Source organism: Sceloporus undulatus, unplaced genomic scaffold, assembly GCF_019175285.1.
Source record: "Sceloporus undulatus isolate JIND9_A2432 ecotype Alabama unplaced genomic scaffold, SceUnd_v1.1 scaffold_15, whole genome shotgun sequence".
In the NCBI taxonomy this organism is placed as follows: domain Eukaryota; kingdom Metazoa; phylum Chordata; class Lepidosauria; order Squamata; family Phrynosomatidae; genus Sceloporus; species Sceloporus undulatus.
In genome coordinates, this window is record NW_024802937.1 from 586,612 (window position 1) to 612,277 (window position 25,666).

Below are 25,666 nucleotides of genomic sequence, written 5' to 3' on the forward strand. Positions count from 1 at the left end.
TTTTTATTATTGCTTGTTTTATTTTATTTCATTAATTTTTATTATTGCTTGTTTTATTTTATTTCATTAATTTTTATTATTGCTTGTTTTTTATTTTATTACATTAATTTTTATTATTAAATATATACACCCCTGCCTTGTTTTTTTATTATTTTTTATTATTAAATATATGCAAGTGCATTTTCTGTGTATTTATGGCGATTTGAATGTTAACAAGTCTGCCTTTCTTGGCCAATTATAGTGGTGATGATGATGATGGTGGTGGTGATATTGATATCAACAAGCCTCTGAGGCATGGCCAATGTAACTTGCTGTGATTTTTACAAACTCATGCGCAGTGAAGAAAAACCACAGTCCCTTGCCCAAGTACACACTTCTGAGAAGTACAGTTGAACCCGAGGGCAAGTCCATTTCTGCCATCTGTCTAGGAATAATGCCAAAATGTCCTCCATTTTGATCATGCCTAAAAAACATGCCTTTATATTAAGATTTTTTAAAAAAAAATCTCAATTTTTTCGCATGTCCTCCATTTTTAAAAAAACGTGTCCTACATTTGAAAATGTTGACCTACATTTGTCCTACATTTGTCCCGGTTTGGAGGTCCTGACTTATGGCAACCCTAGCTATACTACCAACTGAAGCGACATTTGATGCTGAAAGGAATATGGGTTTATCTATTCCTTAGCTGTTCTGTAATGGTGGAAAGGTGGAGGATGTACTTTTCCTCCATTTGGAAAGTTGCAGCACAGGTAAAGTTCCCCACAGTTACCTTCTTCTGCCTTTTCTCATAAGTGATTCTTGAAAATAGGCTCCCCACTATTATCTCAGATCTGTAGATGGGGACAACAAGCATATTCCAGCTTTCTTTGCTCTGTTTCTGACAGGAAATAGAGTGAGTGTCATGGTATTCCCAAGAGGCTTAGGATTTAGAAGAGGCTATGGTTTATGGAGGAGGAAGACTGGTCTGTGGAATCCTTTGCAACAGGTCACTGGACAGAAGAGGCTTTTGGGTCAGAGACTCCCCTGTTCTATCCTGTCCTATGACATGTCTAAATTGAGGCTTATTATTGACTTACTTAACCAGTAGATATACCATTTGCTGTGTCTGTTGATATCTCAAAGTGGTTTAGGAACAGTAGTCTCTGTATTGGGAGAAAGGCAGGATATAAGAAAACAAAATAGTAATAATAATAATAATAATAATAATAGTTCAATGGTGTATGTAAACACTGAAGATGCCTTAACTGTGAAAACTGTCCACCATAACATATCATGCTGTTCAAACCAAGTCTGGATCCAACTCTGTCCATTTGCCTTAGAGAAAGTCTTAAGTCATGGAAGGGGGGAGAACATGATGTAGTGGTTGGAGTGTTGGACTACTGGAAGCCAGGCTTTGAATCCTCACTTGGCCATGGAAACCTACTGTGTAATCTTGGGCAAGTAACACTCTCTCCGTCTCAGAGGAGGCAAAGCCAAATCCCTTCCAAACAGAAAACAGAAAGATGTTTCCAAGCAAACATAAAGCATTCATTCACATAAGAAGTTAGAAAAAGGATACCAAGACCAGGAATTGCAATGTACATTGTCATATATAAAAATCTTCCATTAACATTGCTATTAATATATTTGGGTGAGAGCCAGAATGGTGTGGTTGTCTGAGTGTTGGACTAGGACTTTGGAGATCAAGGTTTGATTCTCTGCTTGAGCATAAAAACCCACTGGGTGACCTTGGGCAAGTCAAACTTTCTCAGCCTCAGAAGGTGTCGGCAAACTCCCTCTGAAGAAATCCACTAAGAAGACCCTATGATAGCTTCACCTTAGAGTCATAAGTCAGAAATGACTTGGAGGCACACAACAACAGACAACAAATATATGAACACCTTAGCTTAAACATTCTATTGATCACTCTAAAATGCATTATTTCAAAACTGATTTTTATTTTTTCTTGATTTTCCCATGGGGGGGGCAGGGGAAAGTCTTTGGAGGGGAAAAAACCCAGGAAAAAACTCCCCCCTACCAGTTTTTTTAAACCTGTTTTCCCATAACATTCACATATCTAGTCTGAATCTTTACCAGGTTGCTAAAAAAATACAGCTTTTTTTCTGGCTTTTTGTGCTGTCTTTTAGAGAGCAACCTGGAGTTATTTTCAAGCTCAGTTAGACTATGTTTTGCCCATAGTGTACAAAAGTACCCGTGATACAGAAAAATCTTATGAATGCATTCTAAGCAGGCTAAAGATTAACATAAAGCCCCTTGTCAGCAGTAAATGCTTTTGTCTCTGTCCTCCAGACAACAATGTTTTCTGTGTACTGAAAAATTATCTGAACATGTTGATTAGTTGTTGGTATTTACAGGACTTAATGGAAAAGAGTTCTCTTCTCAAAGAAGAAGAGGAAGAAGATAGTTCCTTCTCCTTGTTTTTGTTTATTAAGGGTTCAACAATGCTGATAAAGTATTATGTGCTTATGTTTTCTGGACAGATGATATAGCTTATGTAGGTTAGAGAAATGTGGTGGGATATGAGTTTTTGTGTTGAAATATATTCAGAGTATATTAATAATGTTATCATAAAACCATAGTGATATCCCCATGTTGTCATTTAAAGTGTTGGGGTGCATCTAGACTGTAGAAGTAATCCTCATTGACACCACTTTTAAGTGCTGTACCTCCATTCTATGGAATCCTGGAATCTGTAGTTTTACAAGTTGTTTAGCTTTCTTTGCCAAAGAGTGCTGGTTCCTCACAAAATGGCAAATCCCAGGATTATGTAGGATGGGCAATGACAGTTAAAGTAGTGTCATACTGCATTATTTCTACAGAGTAGATGCACCCTTAAGTTTAATACTCCAGGAAATAATTCAGAGATGAGTGTTTCTTCTTTCCTTTCTTGATCACACTTCTAGTTTATGAGGCTTTTTAAAAAATCTAGTGTATGTATTTATCCAGAATTCTACTGGAAGACTGCAGAAATCAAATCAGCTTTTTTAACCTAGTATCTCACCACTTTTTGATTTTATGATATCTTGATACTGGAGGTAAATGTTTGAGAGAACTTCATCACATATGGAAAGGACAACCTTATTATATTTCCTTACTAAAGTTATCCTTTCCTTATGGAACAAAGGCCTGATACATTTATCTCCAGTATCAAGACATCATAAAATAAAAAGGTATAGTGATGGCGAGAAGTTAGGTTCAGAAATATGATTTGATTTCGCTAATCTTCCACTTGTCCCATTTTATGTGGCTCTGCCATATTCCACTAGTGTAGGGAGTGGGAGTTAGCTTTTTTCAGACACTTGAGTAATTTAAAAATAAATAAATCTGATTTAATAACTTATCAGTAAAGAATTAACAGCTGTTTATTGTTTAACAGTGGTGCTTTCTGAATATGTATATTACCAGATGAAAGTCTAGGACTGAAGATAGAGTTAAAAGCTGAAGATACATTATTTAACAAACTTATTTATAGTTTGTGAGTCTTAGGAAGAGGTTCCAGAAACCTCTTCTTTCCTCATCAGTGCTGTGTTTTTACCGTAAACTGTAAAAATATCTTCTGGAATATATACTATCTGTTTCCTTGTAAATGCCACCCCCCCCCCCCAAAAGCAGGGAGTCAGGAGTTGTGTTCTATTCTTTTAGTCAACAATCTTCGGTGGTTGCCACACTGACAAAGTTCTCTGTGGGGTTTCTGTGATCAACTTGAAAGAGTCAAGAAGGCTGTAAGATCACCTTAAACCTTCCAAATACTTGAGCAGACCACTGATTGTTTTATTGCTTCCTCTTGAGGATTAACTACTTCAGAACATTGACCAAAATGTTACATAATAGTCTACAAACTGAATGATGCCTTGCTTTGATCCTAATTGTTCTCATTCATCTGTTAGCCATATCGTACTTTCTTATTCTTATACTACAAAGAATGTCACAGTTATTTCTTAGCATAATGTTAGATTACAATCACTTAATTTTATTAAAACCGCATGTAAAAATATATTGTAGCAGTTTCTTCTGATAAAGTATTTCATAGCACTTTTAAAGAACCTAAAGCACTTTACAAACATTATTGTAGCAATCAGTTACATTTCATAAGGGGCTTATATAAACGGGTTGATCCAGTGCTTCAGTAATTCATTTTGCTTAAATGAAAATGAAAATACAGTGATAAAATTACTATCTTTTACCTAACATCTTACCATAGGAACAAATAATACTTCGGCAAAAGAAGATTTTTGATACTATTTTAAACACTTTGAAATGCAAAGAAAAAGTTATCCTGAATTTAAAAAAATACGCAAACGATTCATAACCATAGTTTTTTGTGGGTTTTTTGGGCTATGAGGCCATGTTCTAGAAGAGTTTATTCCTGACGTTTCGCTAGGATCTGTGGCTGGCATCTTCAGAAAATTCTTCTTCAGAGGATTCATAACTATGCTTGTATTCCTCCTTACCAAATTATCTTCCTCAGAAACACTTTTCTTTTTGGCTTTTCTAAAATGCAGATTGCCAAGTGGATAGATTGTTGAGGTATAGCTATGCAGGTCTTTGTCTTTCTTAACTAACACTGCAAAAATTTGATGAATAATCAGATATTCATCTACATACACTGTCTCCACCTTCTACTGGTAGTGAAGGAGGGATGATATGAGCCAGATCTGGTGAGTGGGGCAAGCAGGACTTGGAAGCATGTAATGGACTTCAGAACAGATAAAATATGGATCACACTGCAGTCCTATGTGTTCATTGATGCTTCTTCCCAGGAAGCAGGTATGAAATTACACCCTTATTGAAGCCCAGGGACATCTGCCAAGCCATGCTAAATTTGCTAGCTTTGATGTGCCAATAGGAAATTGCTTCAATGTGTTGAAGGACTTGGGGCATTAGAAACTGGGCCCACAGTAGTCAAGAGACAGCTCCAAGGTCTTTCTAGGCTTCCTGTAGTCTGGTTTAATGCTTCTGGTACACCACTTTGGTGGTAGAAGTGGTGTGTGCTCAACTTTTGTAAGTATATAAAATGGGCTTAAAGTTTCCTGGAAAACAGAATGGTCCTATTTTCAAAAAGCCTCTATCCTTTTTGTAGTTTCTGTTTGAAAAGAAAATCTTCCCAGTAATAGCTGGGGGGAAATGTGTTAGATTTTTTTGGGTAGAATGAATGTTCAATGAAGCTGATGTGGTAGTGCTAGGATCACCAGATATGGATCAGGTTTTTAAAAAAAATCTACACTAGTCCATACCACCAAAAAGGGAAACTGAAACACCTGCACTTGGAGATCATGATCACAAAGTGGGGTGGGTGGGTATCTACAGAGCTATAGGAAAGCAGTTATTTGGACCCACATTCTTCTATTGCAGCAAAGACTTTGATGCATGGCGAACCAAGTGACTTTTAAGGTCACAAGTATCATAGAATCATAGAGTTGGAACAGACCACAAGTGCCATCCAGTCCAACCCCCTGCCATGCAGGAAATCTAAATCAAAGCATCCCTGACAGATGGCCATCCAGCTTCTGTTTGAAAACCTCTAAGGAAGGAGACTCCACCACACTCCGACGGAGTGTGTTCCACTGTTGAACAGCCCTTACTGTCAGGAAGTTCCTCCTAATGTTGAGGTGGAATTTTGTTTTCCTGCAGTTTGCATCCATTGTTCCGCGTTCTAGTCTCTGGAGCTTGCTCCCTTCTCAATATGACATCCCTTCAAATATTTAAACAGGGCTATCATATCACCTCTTAACCTTCTCTTCTCCAGGCTAAACATCCCCAGCTCCCTAAGGCGTTCCTCATGGGGCACGGTTTCCAGACCCTTCACCATTTTAGTTTCCCTCCTTTGGACATGCTCCAGTTTCTCCACATCCTTTTTGAATTGTGCAATGGAATGGGCTAGGGTAAGATGGAGCTGAAGCTGATCTGGTTGTGGTAGGATCACCAGATTGAGGAATCCACATAACTTCTCATATTAAATAAAAATAGTTATGTTAAAGGAACACTTTAGCTTTTAAAGAAATTGGTAGGAGCAGCAAGTTGTTGGATGCAAAGTATTTTATTTGTGGGCTAGAACTATGCATTTCCAGAATGTGATATTTTGAAATCTGTGATTTCATAAAAGGAATACTATTTCACAGAAGCTTTTGAGATCACACACATAATGCTACTTTATGGGAGTAAAAATGACATTTAAAATCTGCAGCTTAATCTGATAGTCTAGTATTTACATATTATTGGTTTATTCATGGTTGGATTTTCCTGTTAAAAATTAAAAATTCAGAATTGCTGAAAGTGGTCTAATACTGTATTATAATTACAGAACAATTCTCAAGATCATGTTTGATCCTCAAGAATTGCCAAAATGCGGAGAAAGAACCAAACCGTTCAGATTCCTAGGCTGTGATATCACTTTTTATGGTTCACTCACAGTTGGACTCCATAAACATTTTAAATTTTGGAAATCATAATTCATGTTCTAAGAATCCATTCTTAAGTATCTTTGTATTCTAGGCTAAAGGTCTCTCATGGTCCAATGTCACTCCAAAATATTCTTTGCAGATTTTGAGCAGAATAATAGAAGAAACAGCTGTCTGCTTGTTAATCTTAGAACCATTTAAAAGGTTATGTGCTCTGGAAAGTAAATGTATCCAATATCCATTGTTTATCTCCATTTTGAACAAAATGGAAATTAATTATGAAACTATATTTACTATACTTGGTGTTATAATGTTTGCTTTTATTTTTCTTTAATTGGTGTTTTTACGTGCCTTCATGTCATTTCTGAATTATGGCGACCCTAAGGCGACTCTTATCATAGGGTTTTCTTGGAAAGTTACTTCAGAGGGGGTTTGCCTTTGACATCATCAAAATTAACAAATGATTGTGTGATGTTCATTCTAGAAAATCTATGTATCACTTTACAAATCCTAGCTGAAAATGCATTTTTGTATCATTGATGAAAGTTGTTCTTGTTGGTTTGTCATTATACAATAAGTGGAATTCACATAAACCTGGACTGGGTAACTTCCAAGTCGGGTTTCAAAATAGCAATAAGGGACAGAAAAGACTGGTTGTGAGAAAAGACATTCTATATGAAGTTCACCAAAGTTGTGTGAGATGAGGTTTCTCATGAAGAGATCCAGATCTCAAATTCCAGGCATTCCCAAATCTTGTGATGATAGGCCACCAGCCATCAGGAAGACAGAAATGTTGCTGCTGCCAGGCTGAATGTGCTGCTTGGCCTAGAGTAGAAAGAGTTAGCATCAGCTATGCTCAAAACAGAACCTACTCCTGCACTCTTTCTTTGGTGTGTAATTTGAGAGCAGCTTGCTTGGCCAGTAATTGAAAATACAAGATTTTTTGGTGTCATATTTAATGCTTGCACGAGACAAGCTTTTTGGACCTTAAATAAGGGGCATCTCTTTACAGTAAGGGACAGCTGCTAATTCTACTTCCCAGTAGAATTACCAGCTGTCCTTTACAGTAAATATTAAATATCCCACCTCCTCCTGCTGCATCACCCACACTGAGACAAAGAGCAATCTGGCCTTAATAAGAGCAACCACAAAATATGGATACTAGTTTTTGTTGTTGTTGTACACCTTCCAACTTATAGCAACCCTAAGGCAATCCTGTCATGGGGTTTTCTTGGCAAGGAGCCTAGTTGGATGTCTCATTTAACAGTAAGCTTTGACTTCTTTGATTTTGACTTCTTCCTACCCATCCTGGTCATCAGGAAGAGTTTTTGCCTTACAGAACTTTCTGCTGGTAAGAGATTCAGCTCATTCCTTGGGTTTTTTTTAAAGACCATAATGCTTGTTACTAAGGGAAAAATGATTCAGTAATTCATAGCAAAATTGATGTCTGAATACTGTGGTTTTTCAAATTCCAACCCTCTGATCATGCTTTTTCCTTACTTAAGTTGGATGTTTTCAAAAAGCTTAATATGTAGCTGCTCTTGTCAGCTAAACTCTGCCAGGTGTGAAAATGCTGTGTCAAATGAAAGTCCTTAGTATGTTAATACAGAATCTCTGCAGATCTGGCAAAGATTGTCCCAATTAATCCTCTTTTGTCACACAATTTCAGCTATTTTACAAATGTTCCAGCATCTTTCTTCTCTTCCCACTCCCCCTTTGTTCTCAGCTTATTTCATTTGTTACAAATTGAATTCAAAGTACTAGTAGTTTGCACTCAGGTAACTCAACAAGGGGGAAAGGAACCCACTGGTTGGATTCAGGCAAAAACAAACTACTGTAGTCTCTCCTAGCTTGTGTGTTCTTCGTTAATGAGTTTTGCCATCTTAACTACACATGTCCTGGTTTGCATCTGTGAAACGCTGGAAGGTATAAAATAGGCAGATAATTATATGGGCCACTGAAGCAGTTTTGATGGCAGGACCCACTTTGTATATATGTATGAATTACTGTAGAAATTACATAAATGGCTAAATAAGAAATAGAACAAAAGTGCTGACAATGGACAGAAGCACTAATATCTTTTTCCGGCCCCCCTCACCATACCGTCCGTGCATGCAAATGAAAAAAATGTATATGCTACAAGACCAGGGCTGCATCTGCACAGAAATAATGTAGTTTGAGACCACTTTAACTGGCATGGCTAAGTACTGTGGAATTCTGTGATTTGTAGTTTTGTGAAACTTCCTTTCTTTGTCAGAGTGCCCTGGTGCCACAACAAACTACAGATCCCAAGATTCTATAGCATGGCAGTTAAAGCATTGACAAACTGCATTATTTCTTCAGTGCAGATGCAGCTAAGGTCATTTTCACACTACATCACACACAAAACTATGGTACTTTGATAATACTTGCATTGCAGTTTAGCAACTGGTATTTAGAATGATCAGCTAAGACTCTCTAGTAGATCACCAAAACATAATCACCAGGATTTCATGGGATGGAACCTTGAAATTAAAATAGAATCATAGTGCTGTATTTGTGTAGTATTAAACTGTTCTAGTACTTTCTAATTGCTAAGTGTTTGGGACCGAAGGATCAGTTTACCTTTGTCAATGTATCATTTGTCCCATCAATGTTTATTATTTTTATTATAAAGTTCATTATAATATTAATTATTGAATTAATTGACCATAGAAAACATTCCACACTGCTATACATACTAATATCCCTTCCCCAAATCATGATTCTCCACTTCCAAGGCATTCAAAGCAGTCAGTTGTTTTTAATTCATTACAGATCAGTCAAGAAAACATGTCACTCATGTAACACTACCAGTGTACTTTTGGATAGTTGGGAGGTAACTTGGGCTTCACAAATCCCCAGAGGAACATGGAAAAGAAGGGAAAAAAACATGGCAGGGACGAACATAAAACCCTTGGAGGAGTTTAGAAAGAACATTCTCCAGTACAGAGGAACTAGGAGGTTGGTCAGGGAACAGCCAAATGACAGGGGAGGTGGGGTATTCTGGAGACTTGGGGAGCTGAAAATAAATATTTATTTTATTTAAGACTATGTGTTTTGGTCTTGGGCGAGTCACATACTCTCAGCCTCAGAGGAAGGCAATGGCAGCTGCTCTCAGAACAAACTTTGCCCAGAGAACCCTATTATAGGTTTGCTTTAGTGTAGTCGTACTTGAAGGCACACAACAACAACAAATTGTCCTCTTATTAAAGCTGATTTGTTGTCTTTTAAAACTGCTTATTGTTTGCTGGTGGTGCTGTGAATTGCCTCCAAAATTCAGCACCAAACCATAACAGTGAGAAAAAGGAAAAAAATGTTGATGAGAATTACAGTGGTGCCTCGGGTTACGAAATTAATTCGTTCCGCGGCCGCTTTCGTAACCCGAAAAGCCTTCGTAAGCCGAAAACCCATAGGTGCTAATGGGGAAAAGCCGCGATTTCGTGTGAAATAGCGCCGAAAAGCACCAAAAATTTTTTCGTAACCCGAAAAAACATTCGTAACCCGGAACAATTATTTCCTATGGGATTTTTTCGTATCCCGGAAATTTCGTAACCTGGGTATTTCGTATCCCGAGGAACCACTTATTTCCCCCGTATACCACGTACAAACTTGAGAACCCACATGATTCTCAACACTGTCCCAGGTGGTTGTGGTAGGGGGAAACTCAGCTCAAATTTTAATATCTGCAGCACCCCTTTGGTGCCCCCCCCGAACACACTGGATCCTGAAACAAGTGAGCCATTTGACCAATGGATCATTCAGCCCTGAACACAGGTTCCACGTTGCAGCTTGATCATAACCATCCAGAGTAACATACCTAATGTTCCATCTCTTTGAGTAACAGACAATAAACAAATTACCTATCACTCCATATACAGGCATGCGTCAGTTGACAAAGCCTCTGACAAAGAAGGTCTTTTTACAAGTCTTTTTATGTCCACTCAGCCCCCTTTCCTCATCATCCTCTATCTAGCTGGAGCTTTCTTTAACAGCATCTGTATGAGGAGGATGGTGAAAGAGGACTGCAGAAACACTTTCAGTGTCAGGTTACAGCAGCATGTCTGCAATAGTAATAGCAAGCAATAGCAAGTACACATCTATACCACTTATCAGTGAACTAACACTCCCTAAGCGGTTTACAATGAGTAAGCCAATTCCCCCAACAAGCTGAGTACTCATTTTAATGACCTACAAAAGGATGGAAGGCTCAGTGGACTTTGCAGCCCTCCTCCAGGATTGAACTTAAATGTTGTGGCTGCAGTACCAGCATTTAACCACTGTGCCACCAGGGCTCCTTAAAACAATCAGCAATCACCAGTGCCATATACATTGGGCAGTGGATGAATGAAATTCTGCTCTAAACAGTGGCCTCACTGTACAGAGTGTCACCTTGTGTGAGGGGTTAGGGCTTCTGGGGGCAGGGCCAAAAGGACACGCCCCCTCACTTTGCTGCCACCCTGTTGCTTTACTCGTGAGTAGAATGGCAACATGACAGGGAGGTGGTGAGCAGAATAGCTTGCAGCAGGGAGGTGGGGGTGCACTTGGCCAGGTGTCACCCCTCTTCGGGGGTGTCATCTGGTGTGGTCTGCACCCCTTAATGACCCCACTGGATCTATTAACCATCCATTAAGAAGCCAAGCCCTCCCTCCAGTCCATCTCCCTTGAGCCAGGCCTCGGAGGTAGAGAAGAACTGCTGGCCCTCATCCCCTTCCCCACCACCACTCCCTTCTCCTTTTGTGTCCTGTCTTTTTAGATTGTAAGCCTGAGGGCAGGGAACCGTCCAATTAAAAAGATTGTATGTACAGCGCTGTGTAAATTTACAGCGCTTTATAAATAAAGGTTAATCATCATCATCATCATCATCATCATCATCATCATCATCATCATCATCATCATCATCATCATCTAACCAATACTACTGTAGCTGTGTATGCCTGCCTACAATTGGCCAGGTAAACTGGCCAGATAAATAGCAGGAGGCAGCATAATCTGAGTTTGCATAAATTGCAAAACAGAGAGAAAAGAGCAGGTGAACTTCTCTCACCAGCTATCCCCAGCATCATAAAAATGCACAGGTTTGGCCACCAAAGTGAAATTTAAAAAAAAGTTTAGGATGGTGAAAGAAAAAATGATCTATGGATGGATTTTAGGAGCAAGCCTACACATAGGAGATTCTCAGATGGGGAAAGGATGTCCTTGACTCATCCTTGACCCGTCCTTCATGTGTGATTGCAGGAAGACTTTCACATGACATTGTGCTTATCTGGACATTGTCCTGTCTGGAAAGCGAGAATGACAGCGATCGCATGAAAGTCTTTCATATGACATCACACTGATCCTGTAATTGTCCTGTCATTGAAGTGGAAACGCTCTGGGATTTTGTATTAACAGGGGTTTGTGTTAATACAGTTCCACTTCAATGACAGAATAACGACAGGATCAGTGCTACATGTATGAAAGGCTTTCGTGCGATTGCAGTCATGGATGGGATAAGGACAGGAGAGCAATTCCATCCTTGTTCTGTCCCCATGTGATAATCTCCAAAGTCTCTAGAAGATTTGAATGTTTTTATTTGCTTATGCAAAGCTGATCTGATCTGGCTGTTTCATTTCACACAAACATTGTTAGTTTTGAATAAAACATTTGCTGGAAAATGTTGAACAGCTCTTCTTTTTTGTGGTGTAGGAACCTATCCCTGTTCTTTAGATGTAATTTCTGTCTTCAGTACCAAAATTTCTGTTAAAGAAGTAATGCCAAGGAACAGATCTATTTCATTAACTGAAGTATATCTTTTTAAAGATAGTAAGAACTGTGTTGAAAATCATCTTTTGAAGTAGGATTATGTACATTGAATTCATAACTCTACTGCAGTCTCCTTCCTCTTCTTTTGAAAAGTTCTACTTTAACATCAATCTACTGTATTTCAATTTGGTATTTACTTAACCTGATGACCTTAAGCAGGTTATGTGCAAGTCATCTGCCCTAAGTGGAGTGTGCTTTCCCATACTATAATTAGAATGTGTTGTTGTTACTATTACAGGTGTAACTTTACTTCAAGGTCAAATAGTCTAAGTTATTCCTGATAGCATTTCTTTTTACTGTGGGAAACTCTCCCTCCCACCCAGACAAAAACGCACATCTAAATAGTCAGAAGAAAACCAATCTCACTTCATTATATAAAGTAACAAGCAAAGATTAAAATTCTACACACTTTGGTGTGTTGTTTTTTTGTTTTTGTTTAAATTAGCACTTAAATCAATCCCTCTTGTTCTCTTATTCCTCATTGTTTTTTGTATTAGCCCTCTTTTAATCACTACACACACACAACAATCAGTGGTGTAATTTGGGGATATCTGACACCTTGAGAATTCTTCTACTCTGTGGGGGATACAGAGATCCATATCTCAAATATGCCACAAGCCAGAAAGCACATGTGAAGTTTGGGTATGTTTCATGAGGTGGAATCTTTGTTTTGAGTAACAGTCAGCCCTCCTTGTGTGCAAAAAATGTAACCAACACCAATATGATAGATTGGTTGGGGCAATTTTTGTCCTAACTGTTTTTTTTTTGGTGTGTGTGAGTGTGTGAGGGGAAAACCTGTACATAGCAGGTAGCTGAAACATGTTTATAACTCTTCAGGTAAAAATGTCATAAAGTATCTGTATTGCAGCTCTAGTTCTATGTGAATTCTGCAACGAAATATGACTCGGGGTACTAGAATGTCTCATTTGCCTGGATGAGTGTTTTATCTCAGCAAACACTCTTTCAACATACAATATTTAAAGCAATAATAATGGTACAGGAAATGACCAGTGGCAATATTATAAACTAATTCAGTTTAATGCAGTTTCTACAAGGGTTTGCAGCAAAACCAGCAAACAGTACTTTCGCACTTTAAAGACAAATTCATTTATCATGCCAACTTCAGTTTTTCAAGCAGAGGACTCAAAATCCCAAGGTATTTACTTTTAGTCAACAATCTGAAGTACTTAACTGGAAACACATTTTGCTTAATAGATTCACAGCAAAGATCATCTACAGCAGAAGACCTTATTCAAAAGTCCAGAGGGGGAAAAAGTAATCCTCTGTTACTCTGTGACATTAATGAACTGGAACAGAATCAGGGTACAGTTCTGTGGCAGCAGGATCTGTCCCCATGCCTTTGTGTGTAGACTGCTTATAACAATGATTTGGAACCCATGCAACAGACACTTTGGGAGATCACAGAGTGTGCGGAACAGAGCTTGTAAACTGCATCATCCACCTGAATGTTAAGAGTGTGTGAAACACCATTGGGAGGGGTTTAAAATCAGTTTGGGTGATTACTGTTCCCAGAATCCCCTAACTAGCTTGAGAGTTGTACTTCATTTTTTAAAAAAATATTTCCAAGCTTAGAATTTCAAAAACCTTCATAAGATTTATTTTAATATTCTCCTCTAACTCCTTTCAGTTTTCCTCAAAAATTCCTTAGCTGATTTGACTGAAGAGCAAGCCTCATAATTTGTTTTCATTGAGAGATTTAGTGGCAAGTCATATTAAGTTTCATTACTTCATTGAGTAAAATTGACACAGTTGTATTATGTATACTGGATTGTGAATGTGACTCAGAATTACTTGTCATAACACATTGTGATTTGTGTCCCAGAAATATTGCAAGACTGGTCCTGAACATAAATCTTTTTTGAATTATCTCTTGTTGGAAAAATATATGCATTTAAACCTCAAAGGATATTTCTTAAGACACTGATTTATTTTTCTGTTACATACATTACCAAAGCTGCTGTTTGCTGACTGATGTTAATTGAATGAATTTAGGGTCTCTTGGTGCAGACACATAAGAAATCACCTTAGCTATAACAGAAACCTGACAAAGGGGCTAAACAGACAGCTGTAAAGGGGCGGCTTAACGCATCCCTGTGCTGCGTCCCCAATCTGGCATTTTTGGGTGCAAAAGAAGTGGCAAAATACTGCTTCTTTTTTGCATTGGGAAAAAGGTGCCCCTTTTGCCACTTCCACAGCTCTTCTTTGCTCCTGCGGTGTGTGGTGTCTAATTGCTCATCTGGTTGGGCGGGCGGTGTGACTCTGGCTTGGGGGTCACTGTGCTTTCCCCCAAAGGCTCACAGAAATGTTGTGGAGCTTTTATTTGTAAATAGGATAAAAGTGTAAAGAATTAAAACTTCTTCACATTTTTAAAAAATGATTCTATCTAGACGGAGTAAGAACTCTGGCTATAAAGTTTTATTTAAAGACATCCATTCCTTTCAAAGCTCCTTATAAAAATTAATTCATTTTCATTTTTATTTCTTCCAGGTTTATTTCCTGCTATTCTTAATCTTGCTAGCAATGCTCACATCAGTACCAATGCTACCTGTGGTGAAAAGGGTCCTGAGATGTTTTGTAAACTTGTGGAGCATGTTCCAGGACGACCTCTACGCAATGCACAGTGTCGAATATGTGACCACAATAGTTCAAATCCTAAAGGCAAGTTGACTGCATTATACTGTTTCTCGCAGTATCTTGAGACACTGCCTATATATAGTGTTGACTGTGTTTGTTTTACGCTTGTTAAGGTATGCAGCTGCTTTGGTTATGTGAACGATGCAGTTTAGGCTCTAGGTAATCCCATTGTAATCACTAGAGTCTTAAAATCTGGGCTGCTTCCAAACATATAGAGTAGAATTGTTTAAATCAGTGAGATCCCAGACCATTGGATCTTGGTCCTGTTATGCATGATTTTGTCTGAACTGGGCATAGGAATCATTCCCCCCCCCCCCCCCGCTGAGTCTATAACTCTATAATATTTTTGTATTCTCCATGAGATTCCCACCCAATCTTTTTAGGACACATGTGCCTTACTAATAAAACAAGAATCTATTCAGGAAGAACTTTCTGATGGTAAGAACTGTTTGATAGTAGTATATACTACCTTGGAGTGTGGTGGAGTCGCCTTCTGTGGAGCTTTTTAAACAGGGGCTGGGTGGTTATCTCTTGGGAGTGCTTTGACTGTGTTTTCCTTTATGCTAGGGTGTTGGACTCGATGGCCCTTGTGGTCTCTTCCAATTCTGTGATTTTAGTCTGAATGTGATTTTAGTCTGAAACCAGTGGGGAAATCTGACCCTAATTTTGTTTTTTAGAACAACACCCTATCTCAAATGCTATAGATGGTACTAATAACTGGTGGCAAAGTCCCAGTATTCAGAATGGAAGAGAATATCATTGGGTAACCATCACTCTGGATCTAAGACAGGTAAGTAATAACAGCTACATAAAAATATGGATCAAAGTATTTCTAATATTTTGTGGTTGAGTACAATGGGAAGAAATAAAGAGTTTCCTGAGTGAACAGTGTAGGTTTGTCAATTAAATTCCAACATGACTATTTTTCTCTCTACAATGTCTGCTTATTAACATAGAATAGGGTTACCCAAAAATGTTCATATAATATATGGGTTATTCTAAGATTTGCTTAATTTTTTTTTATTTCTATCTTCTCGCCTCTCCCAATGGGTGAAGCTTAAATGGATTCACCCAACAAAATCAACAATTTTTTTTTTTTTTTTTTTTTGGGCATGGTGGCCATGTTCTAGAAATTTTCCTTCCTGACGTTTCGTCAGCATCTGTGGCTGGCATCTGTCTCTGAAGATGCCAGCCACAAATGCTGGCGAAACATCAGGAAGGAAAATTTCTAGAACATGGCCACATAGCCCAAAAACCCCACAAAAAACTATGGATGCTGGCCATGAAAGCCTTCAACAAAATCAACAAAACTGCATAGCCTACAAGTTAAATTTTGATTCTTCCTTCTTCTTTGACCAATTTTCAATCATTTCCTTTTGTTGATGCAAACAGTGTTGCCCTTGTGGGCATGAAATCCTAGTCTGTGTGTAAAGGAAGAATCCTACACTTTCTAGTGGCCAGCAGGGCAAGTGTGGTAATGTTTGCTCAGCTGGAAAAAACAGCAGAACTCCAGATATACTGTACAGTGTGTTCCCCTGCATGTTTCCCTGCTAACGTGAGATAGAAGATGGTAAGTTTAGATATTTGGCTCGCTAAGAGATCAACAAGAGCTTTAAATGTATATATACAGTAATGCATTATACATTATATACAGAGGAAAAAATTAATTTAATCATGTTTTTTACAATTCACAAGTACAGTAGTTGGCTATATACCAGCAACTTAGCCATTGACTGGTTTTTGCTTAGTTTAATTTCTAGTATGTCTCCATTGCTTCCAAACATTAGATTCTAAAAGCTTGGAAAGCCAAGACCCACCTGCCCAGCAGAAGTCTAAATTTGAGTAACATAAATGCTATGTCATGTTTGTAAGTGTAAGATTGTTTACAAAAGTATGAATGAGAGTCTTCCAAGTCACTGTATCATGAATAGCCCTGCTTAAGTCTTGCAGACTCAAGGCTGTGGCTTCCCTGATTGAGTCTAGCCATCCAGAATGCTATCTTCCTCTTTTCCTGCTGCCTTCAACCTTACCAAGCATTATTGTCTTTTCTAGTGAGTCATGTCTTCTCATGATGTGGTCAAAGTACACCCATCTCAGTTTAGTCATCTTAACTTTTAGTGAAGGTTCAGGCCTGATTTGCTTTGGGACCCATTTATTTGTTTTTCTAGCAGTATCTGCAGAACTCTTCCCAGCACCACAACTCAAAATGAGTTGATTTTATTCCTATCAGATTTCTTTATGGTCCAGCTTTCACAACCATACATAGTAATAGGAAGTACGATTGCATGGGTTATCTTAAGTTTAGTATTCAGTGATACATCTTTACACTTCAGGGTCTTCTCTAGTTCCTTCATAGCTGACCTTCATAGTCCTAGTCTTCTTCTCATTTCTTTACTGCAGTCTCCACTGATTAATGATTGAGCCAAGGTAAGAAAAATCTTGAAGTGTTTCAATGTTTTCACTGTCTACTTTGAAGTTATCTAAATAATCTGTGATCATTATTTTTGTTTATGTTCAGCTGTAAACCTATCTTCACTTTTTTTCTTGATTTTTTTGAATAACCATTCCAAGTTATGTTCTGCTAGTAGTATGTTGTCATCTCCATATCTTAAATTGTTAATGTTCTTTCCCCCAATTTTCAAATCTCCATCCTCCTAATCTAATCCTCCTTTGTGTATGATTCACCATACAAGTTAAACAAATAGAGTGATAAAATGCAGCCTTGCCAATTAGAAACCATTCTGTTTCTCTGTATTCTCTTCTAACAATACAGGTTATGCATCAGGACAATAGAATGTTTTGGCAGACCAGTTTCATTAAGAGCAATCTGTAGCATATGTTAATATTTGCCCAACAGATTGTAACATATAGAAATGCAAATTTTAAGAGATTACAGTCAGCCCTCCTTATCCACAGATTTTTTTATCCACAGATTCGAGCATCCACAGTTTGAAAATACAGTGCGGCCGCGTTATACGCGGGTGTGCTTTTCGCGGACTTGAGTGTATGTGCTCAAGTCGCGGGGAACATGCGGGGCGCAAGGGACGTCGCATCCCATTCAAATGAATGGGGCGTGTGCCCGTGGCGCCCTGCACGCTGCTGTGCCATCACGCCGCTGCACATGAGCCCCATTCAAATGAATGGGGCTCGAGCATATGCAAAATTAGCCTTACGTGGGGGGGGGGGGGGGGTCCGGAACGGATCCCCCGCGCAAGGGAAGGGCCCACTGTATTCAAAAAATGTATAAATTCCAGATAGCAAACCTTGATTTTCCATTTTAAATAAGGGAATCCATTTTGCTATGCCATTATATTTAATGGGATATGAGCATCCACGGATTTTGTTATTTACAGAGGATCCTGGAACCAAACTCCAGCAGATAACAAAGGCCTACTGTATGCTAATTATTTTTATGTTCATTGATATCAATGAAATCCCAATGGCTAAGTTTCATACTGTATATTTTTCACTAAACTGTGAAAGTTCACTAAAAGTGAGAGATATAATTTAGTATTGCCAGAAATTTCATTTAATACAGGTTGAGTATAACTTATCCGGAATTCCAAAATTTGAAATACTCCAAAATCCAAAAGTGTTCACATGTGTGGCTGAGACAGTGGCATCTTTGCTTTCTGATGGTTCAGTGTACACAAATTTTTTTCCATGCACAAAATTATTAAAAGATTGTTTATAAAAATTATCTGCAGGCTATGTGTATAAGGTAAATGTGAAATATAAATGAATTCCATGTACATACATCTCCAAGATATCTCACTATGTAAATGCAAGTATTCCAGAATTCAAAAAAATCTAAAATCCAAAACACTTCTGGTCTCAAGAATTTTGTATTAAGGAGATTCATCCTGTGTTGTTGTTGTTGCTGTTATCATTATTATACTTTATTTATATAGCGCTGTAGATTTACACAGCGCTGTAATACAAACAATAAAGTAAACCTGTCCATGGCGTACAATATAAGAAATAATAGCATAATACATATACCGGTAAATAATACATAACAATACAGGAAAGTGTGTTATATCTAATCTAATATATACCAAATAAGGAATGAGAATTTATTTATTTAGCTCATCTTATTTAAATCATGAAGATATCTTTGTTCTCAAACGCATACTTATATTCAGACCAGATGTGCAGGCGTGCTGTAATGGTGCCATGAATGTGTCACCTGAAGATAATTTTCCACATAGCTTTTTCATTAGTGGATCCGCTTTGTCATAGTGTCAAATACATTAATATGCCTGAGAGAGCAGATTAAATGAAAGGATGACATAATAAGGAGGAAGAGTATGGGGCAGGGTGAAGGATTTTTATGCCTTGATACTTTGTTTAGTTCTTTACATATCTTTGGAGAGTGAACAACTCTTCTCTCTACTCCTCAAAACCAGATTAGATGAGACATCACATTATTTCATGTGGCCTTGAAAATTGTCTCTCTCACAAAATAGACAGGGTCCCCCAAGGAAAGGGACAATTACAAGGGAGAGGAAGAATGTTTTAAGCCTTGGAACCTCCTGGCTTCTGATTGAAACCAGATCTGTTGTGTTGCTATTTACACTAGTACTAGTGGTCTTACTGTAAACAGCAGGAATGGGTGAAGAAGCCAGAGGTGCAGAGTCTAGACAGGAATATGGTGGGGGCCAAAGATAAATGCCTGCTTTAATACTGCCCTCATGCAGTACTCCCAAAATAGTTGGGGTCCCTTCCCTTCATTTTTTTTTTGTTAAAGTACATTCATAAACAACCAATATAATATCTTTATTTACACTTTGAATTCTTGTTTAGTGATTACATCAGGAGTCAATTCAGAGCCATGCTTTTGTACTTCTGTATATCAATTCCAACAGAGATAGAATTAGTCAAGAGCAGCAAGCCTCTTTCCTCAGATTCACATCCTTTTACAGTACTTATCCACCATATCCTGATATTCACTACTTATATAAATACATTAGGACCGGAGTGATCTCTTGTTTAGTCACTAACCATATCCAAACCTGCTTGGTTCAGCAAATTACTATATGCTATGTAAAAGCAAGGCCTATTTTGCTCATCTGAAGATAAACTACTTTTTTCTTGGTTTGGAAATATAAATGTCAGTGCTTCCAAATCAGCACTAATCACTAACATGAATAATGGACAATTCTCAGAGAAGTCCAGCACTGAAAGTAAATGGAGGTTGCGTGCCAGTAGTAAACTGCACTCTTGTCTTGGTAGCTGACTTGTTTTCCCTGACAAAATACTCTTTGTAACTTCAAGAAAAGCTGAAATATTTGTAATTGTTGATCTAAAACAGTTGGAACATCAACTTTCAAAGTTCAGTTCTAGCTATACCGGCTGATTCAAAAAGAATGGGGCAAAAGTAAAGCTATTTTTATTGAGTTTTGCACCATTCTTTTTGAATCACTCTGTACTTGAAGTCAAAGGCTTTCATGGCTGGCATCCATAGTTTTTGTGGGTTTTTTGGGCAACGTGGCCATGTTCTAGAAGAGTTTATTCCTAATGTTTCACTAGCATCTGTGGCTGGCATGTTCAGAGAATGCTGGCATGGAAGAGAGTTGGATAAACACACACACATTGTATGACCCTAGGTAGGGAGGAGTGATTTCCATGTTAATCTATGTATTGTTCTGTTCACTCCTCCCTACCTAGGATCACACTGTGTGTGTGCGCGCGCGCACACACACACACACACAACTTTCTTCCATGCCAGCATTCTCTGAAGATGTCAGCCACAGATGCTAGCAAAATGTCAGGAATAAACTCTTCTATAACATGGCCACATAGCCCAAAAAGCCCCCACAAAATCACTCTGTATTAATCATAAAAGAATATTCAAGTTTACATAAAATACAGAAAAAAGGCTTTCATTGGCCTTGCTGTAATGCCAGAATTACATTATGTTGGTGGGATGGGTGGATTCAGACTGATCCCATAATGTTCTTATAAGAGAGGCACTGAAAGCAATGTTTCTTGAAACAGCACCTCTGCATCACACAGAAACTTCTAGCAAGTTGCTGTTGCATAGAGCAACTGGTAGATCTGGATCACTGTGACAATGCAAGGGCATTAGCTTGTCTTTGCCCAACTTTAGCACCTTCATTTTGCTTCAGTGCAAAGGACCAGCCGTGTCTCTTCTAAATTAATACTTTGATAATATGATATTAATTATTTGTGACTTCTTCTGCTAGCAGTCTAATTGCAATTATAACAACAACAACAACAAGTACAAATTATTTATTTATAGGCCACCCAATCACAAGGAATCTGGACAGGTTACAGCAATATAAATACATACAGAATACAATAAAAATTCAAAATTCAAATACAATAAAAATTAAAAATTAGCCCCTTCCTGCCCCCTCACTCCCTCCAGGCTGGACGATGGCAGTTGCCAAGGAGAGAGGGCTCTTTCTCTCTCTCATTCCCTTGCTCACAATTTGAATATGGGTTTCAAATATTATAACAGGGTAACTTTCTTTCAAATACATATGAATTGTTTCTTTGATACAGACATGTTGCAGCTAGAAATGACTTCCAGGATTCATAAAATACTTGTTAGAACAGGTATTTCTAGTAATTATATTGAGTTTTCCTCAAGTACTCTGAAATAATAGAAATGTCCTTTCCTGAGATGAAGCAGAACATTTCTTGCCCTCAGTGCATATTTTGATCTAAATCTTTATAATTTAAGTTGCTTTTTTTTTAAAAAGGGGAGAATTTATTTGCAGACAGTCAATTGGAGGAGAAATTTTAGCATGATTTCTAAAGGCTATGAAAGTAGTGTATATTCTTCTAAACTTATTTAGTATCTTATAAGCTTTTATTCCTTTATCTGTATCAATAAGTTTTGCATTTACATGCTATCACACCTGAACCAATATCTATTGACTATGTTACAATATATGTACAATCTTTTAATTGCACATATGGTTCTTAAATATTTTCCATTCTAGTGAGATGACTGAACTTCAAGTCTGAAATTGATGCGTTTCTGAACTTTGTAAGCTCTCATAAAAAAATAGAAAGAAGTTGAAATATAATTTTTCTACAAAACAACAAGCTGTGGAAGTGTTTCAAATGCATTTCCATTGTAACAAAGTTGTGAGATCATTAACAACCTTGAGACCTTGGACGTAGGTCTTCAATTTTTTGTCATTTCCCAGAACAACTATGAGTTAAATATATATTTTATAGTTCAGCCCCAAATGTTGCCTTTTTCATTATATTTCTTTTAGGTCTTTCAAGTTGCATATATAATCATCAAAGCTGCTAATGCTCCCCGACCTGGAAACTGGATTTTGGAACGTTCTGTGGATGGCACTGAATTCAGGCCCTGGCAGTACTATGCAATTAGTGACACAGAGTGCTTAACCAGATATAATGTAACACCAAGAATTGGGCCTCCTACATACAAGAGAGATGATGAAGTGATCTGCACTTCCTATTATTCTAGGCTAGTGCCTCTTGAACATGGAGAGGTAGGTTTTGTTTTGGTTCCTGTACCTGTTATCTATATTCAGGGTGGTGATATAATTACTGTGACATGCAAAAATATGATAAAAGTTGGCCAAATGTTAATTCTGCCTCACTTCATTTTGGCTTTTATTAAGATGAGAAGCAAATAAAACATGTTACAACCTGTGAGGATGGTAGGACAAAGAGAACATCCTTCCCAGCAGATCTTAAAGCACTGGCAATGGCAAACTCCCTTTGAAGAAACTTGACAAGAAAACCCTGTGATAGGTTTGCCTTAGGTTGCCATAAGTCAGAAATGACTTGAAGACACACAAAAACAACATAGGATTGTAAAGGAGAATATGGTCCTTCAGATATCCTGGACCTAAGATATAGGACAAAACCAGCACTTTGGAAATGGACTAGCAGCCAGTGGAGTAGTTGCAACAGGGAAGTTGTGTGTTTCCTATAGTCAAGCCCTATTATAGTTATCAATGTGACTACAGCTCTTTGGACCAGTTGAAGTTTCTCAACACTCCTCAAAGGCAGCCTCCATGGTGCATGTAGTCCAACTGGGATGTAACCAGTGTCACTGTGACCAAGTCTGACATCTCAAGTAATGGGTGCAACTAGTGCACAAATGCACTCCTAGCCACCTCTGAAACCCAAGCGTCCAGGCTCAGAGTTGAATCCATGAGCACAACCAGACTGCAGAACTGAATCTTAAGGGGGGGTATAACCGTATCCAGCATGGGTTGAATCTCTGTTCCCTGATCATCTTTTTGACTGACCAGGAATACCCCTGTCTTGTCTGGATTAAGTTTTACTTTGTTCACCTCTCCATTACTGATGGCAGACACTGGTTTAGGACCAAAACAGCTTCCTTGGTTTGTGGTGGAAAAGAGTAGTAGAATTGCATGTCATTTTCATAGTGATAGTATTACTATATAAGTAATACTATCATATATTACTATCTAGGACTAAAATTCCCAAAATCTCCCAGCCAGCAGGGATACTGAACATGTTGACTGAGGTTTCTGGGGGTTGTAATTCCAGAATTAAATCAGACTGTAAATTCCACCTAGTTCCTATCTGGGGTAGAATTACTGAACTAATGTGAATGGGATAAAGCAATATCTACTCATCCAATGGCTCTACTGATGTTGGAAATAACAATTGGTGTTGGGTCCCAAAGTTGCTGAGTTCTGCTTTTTAGATGTTGGTGGAGAGAATGTTTAAAGCCCAATCTTGATCTCACTCAGGGTGCCGCCACACTACATAAATAAAGCAGTTTGACACAATTTTGACTTCCATGGATCAATGCTATGGAATACTAGAATTTGTAGTTTGGTGGGGCACCAGAGCTCTCTGTCAGGGAAGACTAAATATCTCACAAAACTACAAATCCCACAATTCCTTAGCATTGAGTCATGGCAGTTAAAGTGGTGTCAAACTGCTCTATTTCTGCAGTATGGCAGCAGCCTTCAACCCTAGAATTTGAAGTAGTAACTGAAAGGGCCTGGTTAAGAAGGTAATTTGTATTTGATACTTGTTTTGATAACATTTGATCACACACTCCCAGAATCCTCCAGCTACAATTTGGAGATGTAATCCAAAAAGTAACTTTTCCAAGCCCTGCAGAGATTTAATAGCCAAAACAAGCCTGAGGAACAATAATTGGTTTCATAAATAGCCTTATCTGGGGGATAGTCTATAAAAGTAACATTTGCAGGTTCTGAAACCATAGTGGCTCCTTATTGAAAAGTTTATGATTATTTCTTTGGACCCAGATTCTAATTCTTTCTTTCTTTCTTTCTTTCTTTCTTTCTTTCTTTCTTTCTTTCTTTTCCTTTTCTTGAAAAAAAAATGTTTTCCAAAAAGACCACCTGAAACTGGAACAAAAAACTAAAAGCACTTGGACCAGCAACCCCTCCTCCTGCCTGAAATTGCTCTGTTCAGTTTAAGCTCAGAAACAGGGATTGGCATTGTTTCAAGGAGAGAGCATAATTAAAAGAGCTATGCACTGGCAGGTCAAGAGTTTATTGTTCTTTCTTTTAAGCAGTTCTATTCATAGTGGTTCTATAGTATAGATCACACAGTCAGCCCTGCATTATAATGAAATGGCACATTGAAAGATGTAGCTGGTGTACTGTGAATGTCTGTCTTTATAAGCTAGCAAACAGAACACTGACCTTGTAAAAATAGCTACTACAGAGGACTCCCAGATTCCTTTTCAGGAAGTAACACATTTACATCCTTATAAATAAAATGAAATTACTGTTAAGTTAAATTAATTATACTAGTTTTACATATAAGGAGATGTAAAATAAGTAATTTTAATGGGATGTACAATATTTGCATCAGGTACATGTCCTGAAGTGGAATTTGTAACTTTAAACTAGATTCCTGGATATTTAATGGTATTAATTGTGTTTCCTGAGGTGAAAAAGATCAAATCTAGTCACTCAAGCCTCAGATGAGAAAATTTTAGATTCTTAACACTCAAATCCTAAATAAATATTTTTGGGAGCAAAGTAAAGATGTTCAGGATCTCAAACCATTTGCAAAAATGACACTGAAGGGCATCTTTGGTTCTGTCAAAGGACTGGATATATCACATGTAAATGTTGTTAATGTAGCATGGAAAGCAGAGGTTGGATAGACTTTGGCCCGGTACAGATGGGCAAAAAGTGCCGTCCTGTGGGCGGGGTGAGGACTGAGTGTCCCCATGCTCACAGCCCTCCCCATACTGCCTGAGTGCCATCTTGGTGTGCAGCTGTTCAAGCGGCACTGCGCCAAAGGAACGTGATCAAGCCGCCCAGCAGTGGCTATGGTGCCGCTTTGCAGGCACAAAAAGGAGATGGAAAAAAAGGCTCCTTTTTGTGCTCTGCGAAGGCCGGATCAGTGCTGTGCCGTGTGTTTGCTGCGGCACCAATCCGGGGCAAAAAGGGACGGCATCTCACTGCCCCTTCCTGCCTGTTTGTATAGGGCCTTTCTTACCAATAAATGTTGTACATTTTCATTGAATAAAGTAAGGAAAAGCTTTATGTATAATAATATGCCAGTTTCTTAGAGCAAACAGAAGTTTCATATTACTTACATTTCATGTTAGTTTAGTTACTTTTCTGAATATTAGTGTTAGCACTGATTAGTCTCAACAATCTTTTCATACATAAGGAAAATAAAGTGAAATAAAATAAAAATTAAAAAGGTAGATATTTTAGAATAATAGTAGAATTGTGAAGTCGAAGGCGTTCATCATGGCTGCGATCCATAGTTTTTGTGAGTTTTTTGGGCTATGTGGCCATGTTCTA

The 25,666-nt window shown here is 38.1% G+C and overlaps 1 protein-coding gene across 1 annotated transcript in view; it reads left to right on the forward strand.

Moving 5' to 3' along the window:
- LOC121917315 (laminin subunit alpha-1-like) overlaps positions 1-25,666 on the forward strand; it is a 122,865-nt gene that overhangs the window by 10,528 nt on the left and 86,671 nt on the right. Inside the window, exons 2-4 of the mRNA XM_042443166.1 lie at positions 14,730-14,900; positions 15,554-15,666; positions 22,133-22,375. Coding sequence (XP_042299100.1) covers positions 14,730-14,900; positions 15,554-15,666; positions 22,133-22,375 — 527 coding nt within the window. The remainder of the gene's footprint in view (positions 1-14,729; positions 14,901-15,553; positions 15,667-22,132; positions 22,376-25,666) is intronic.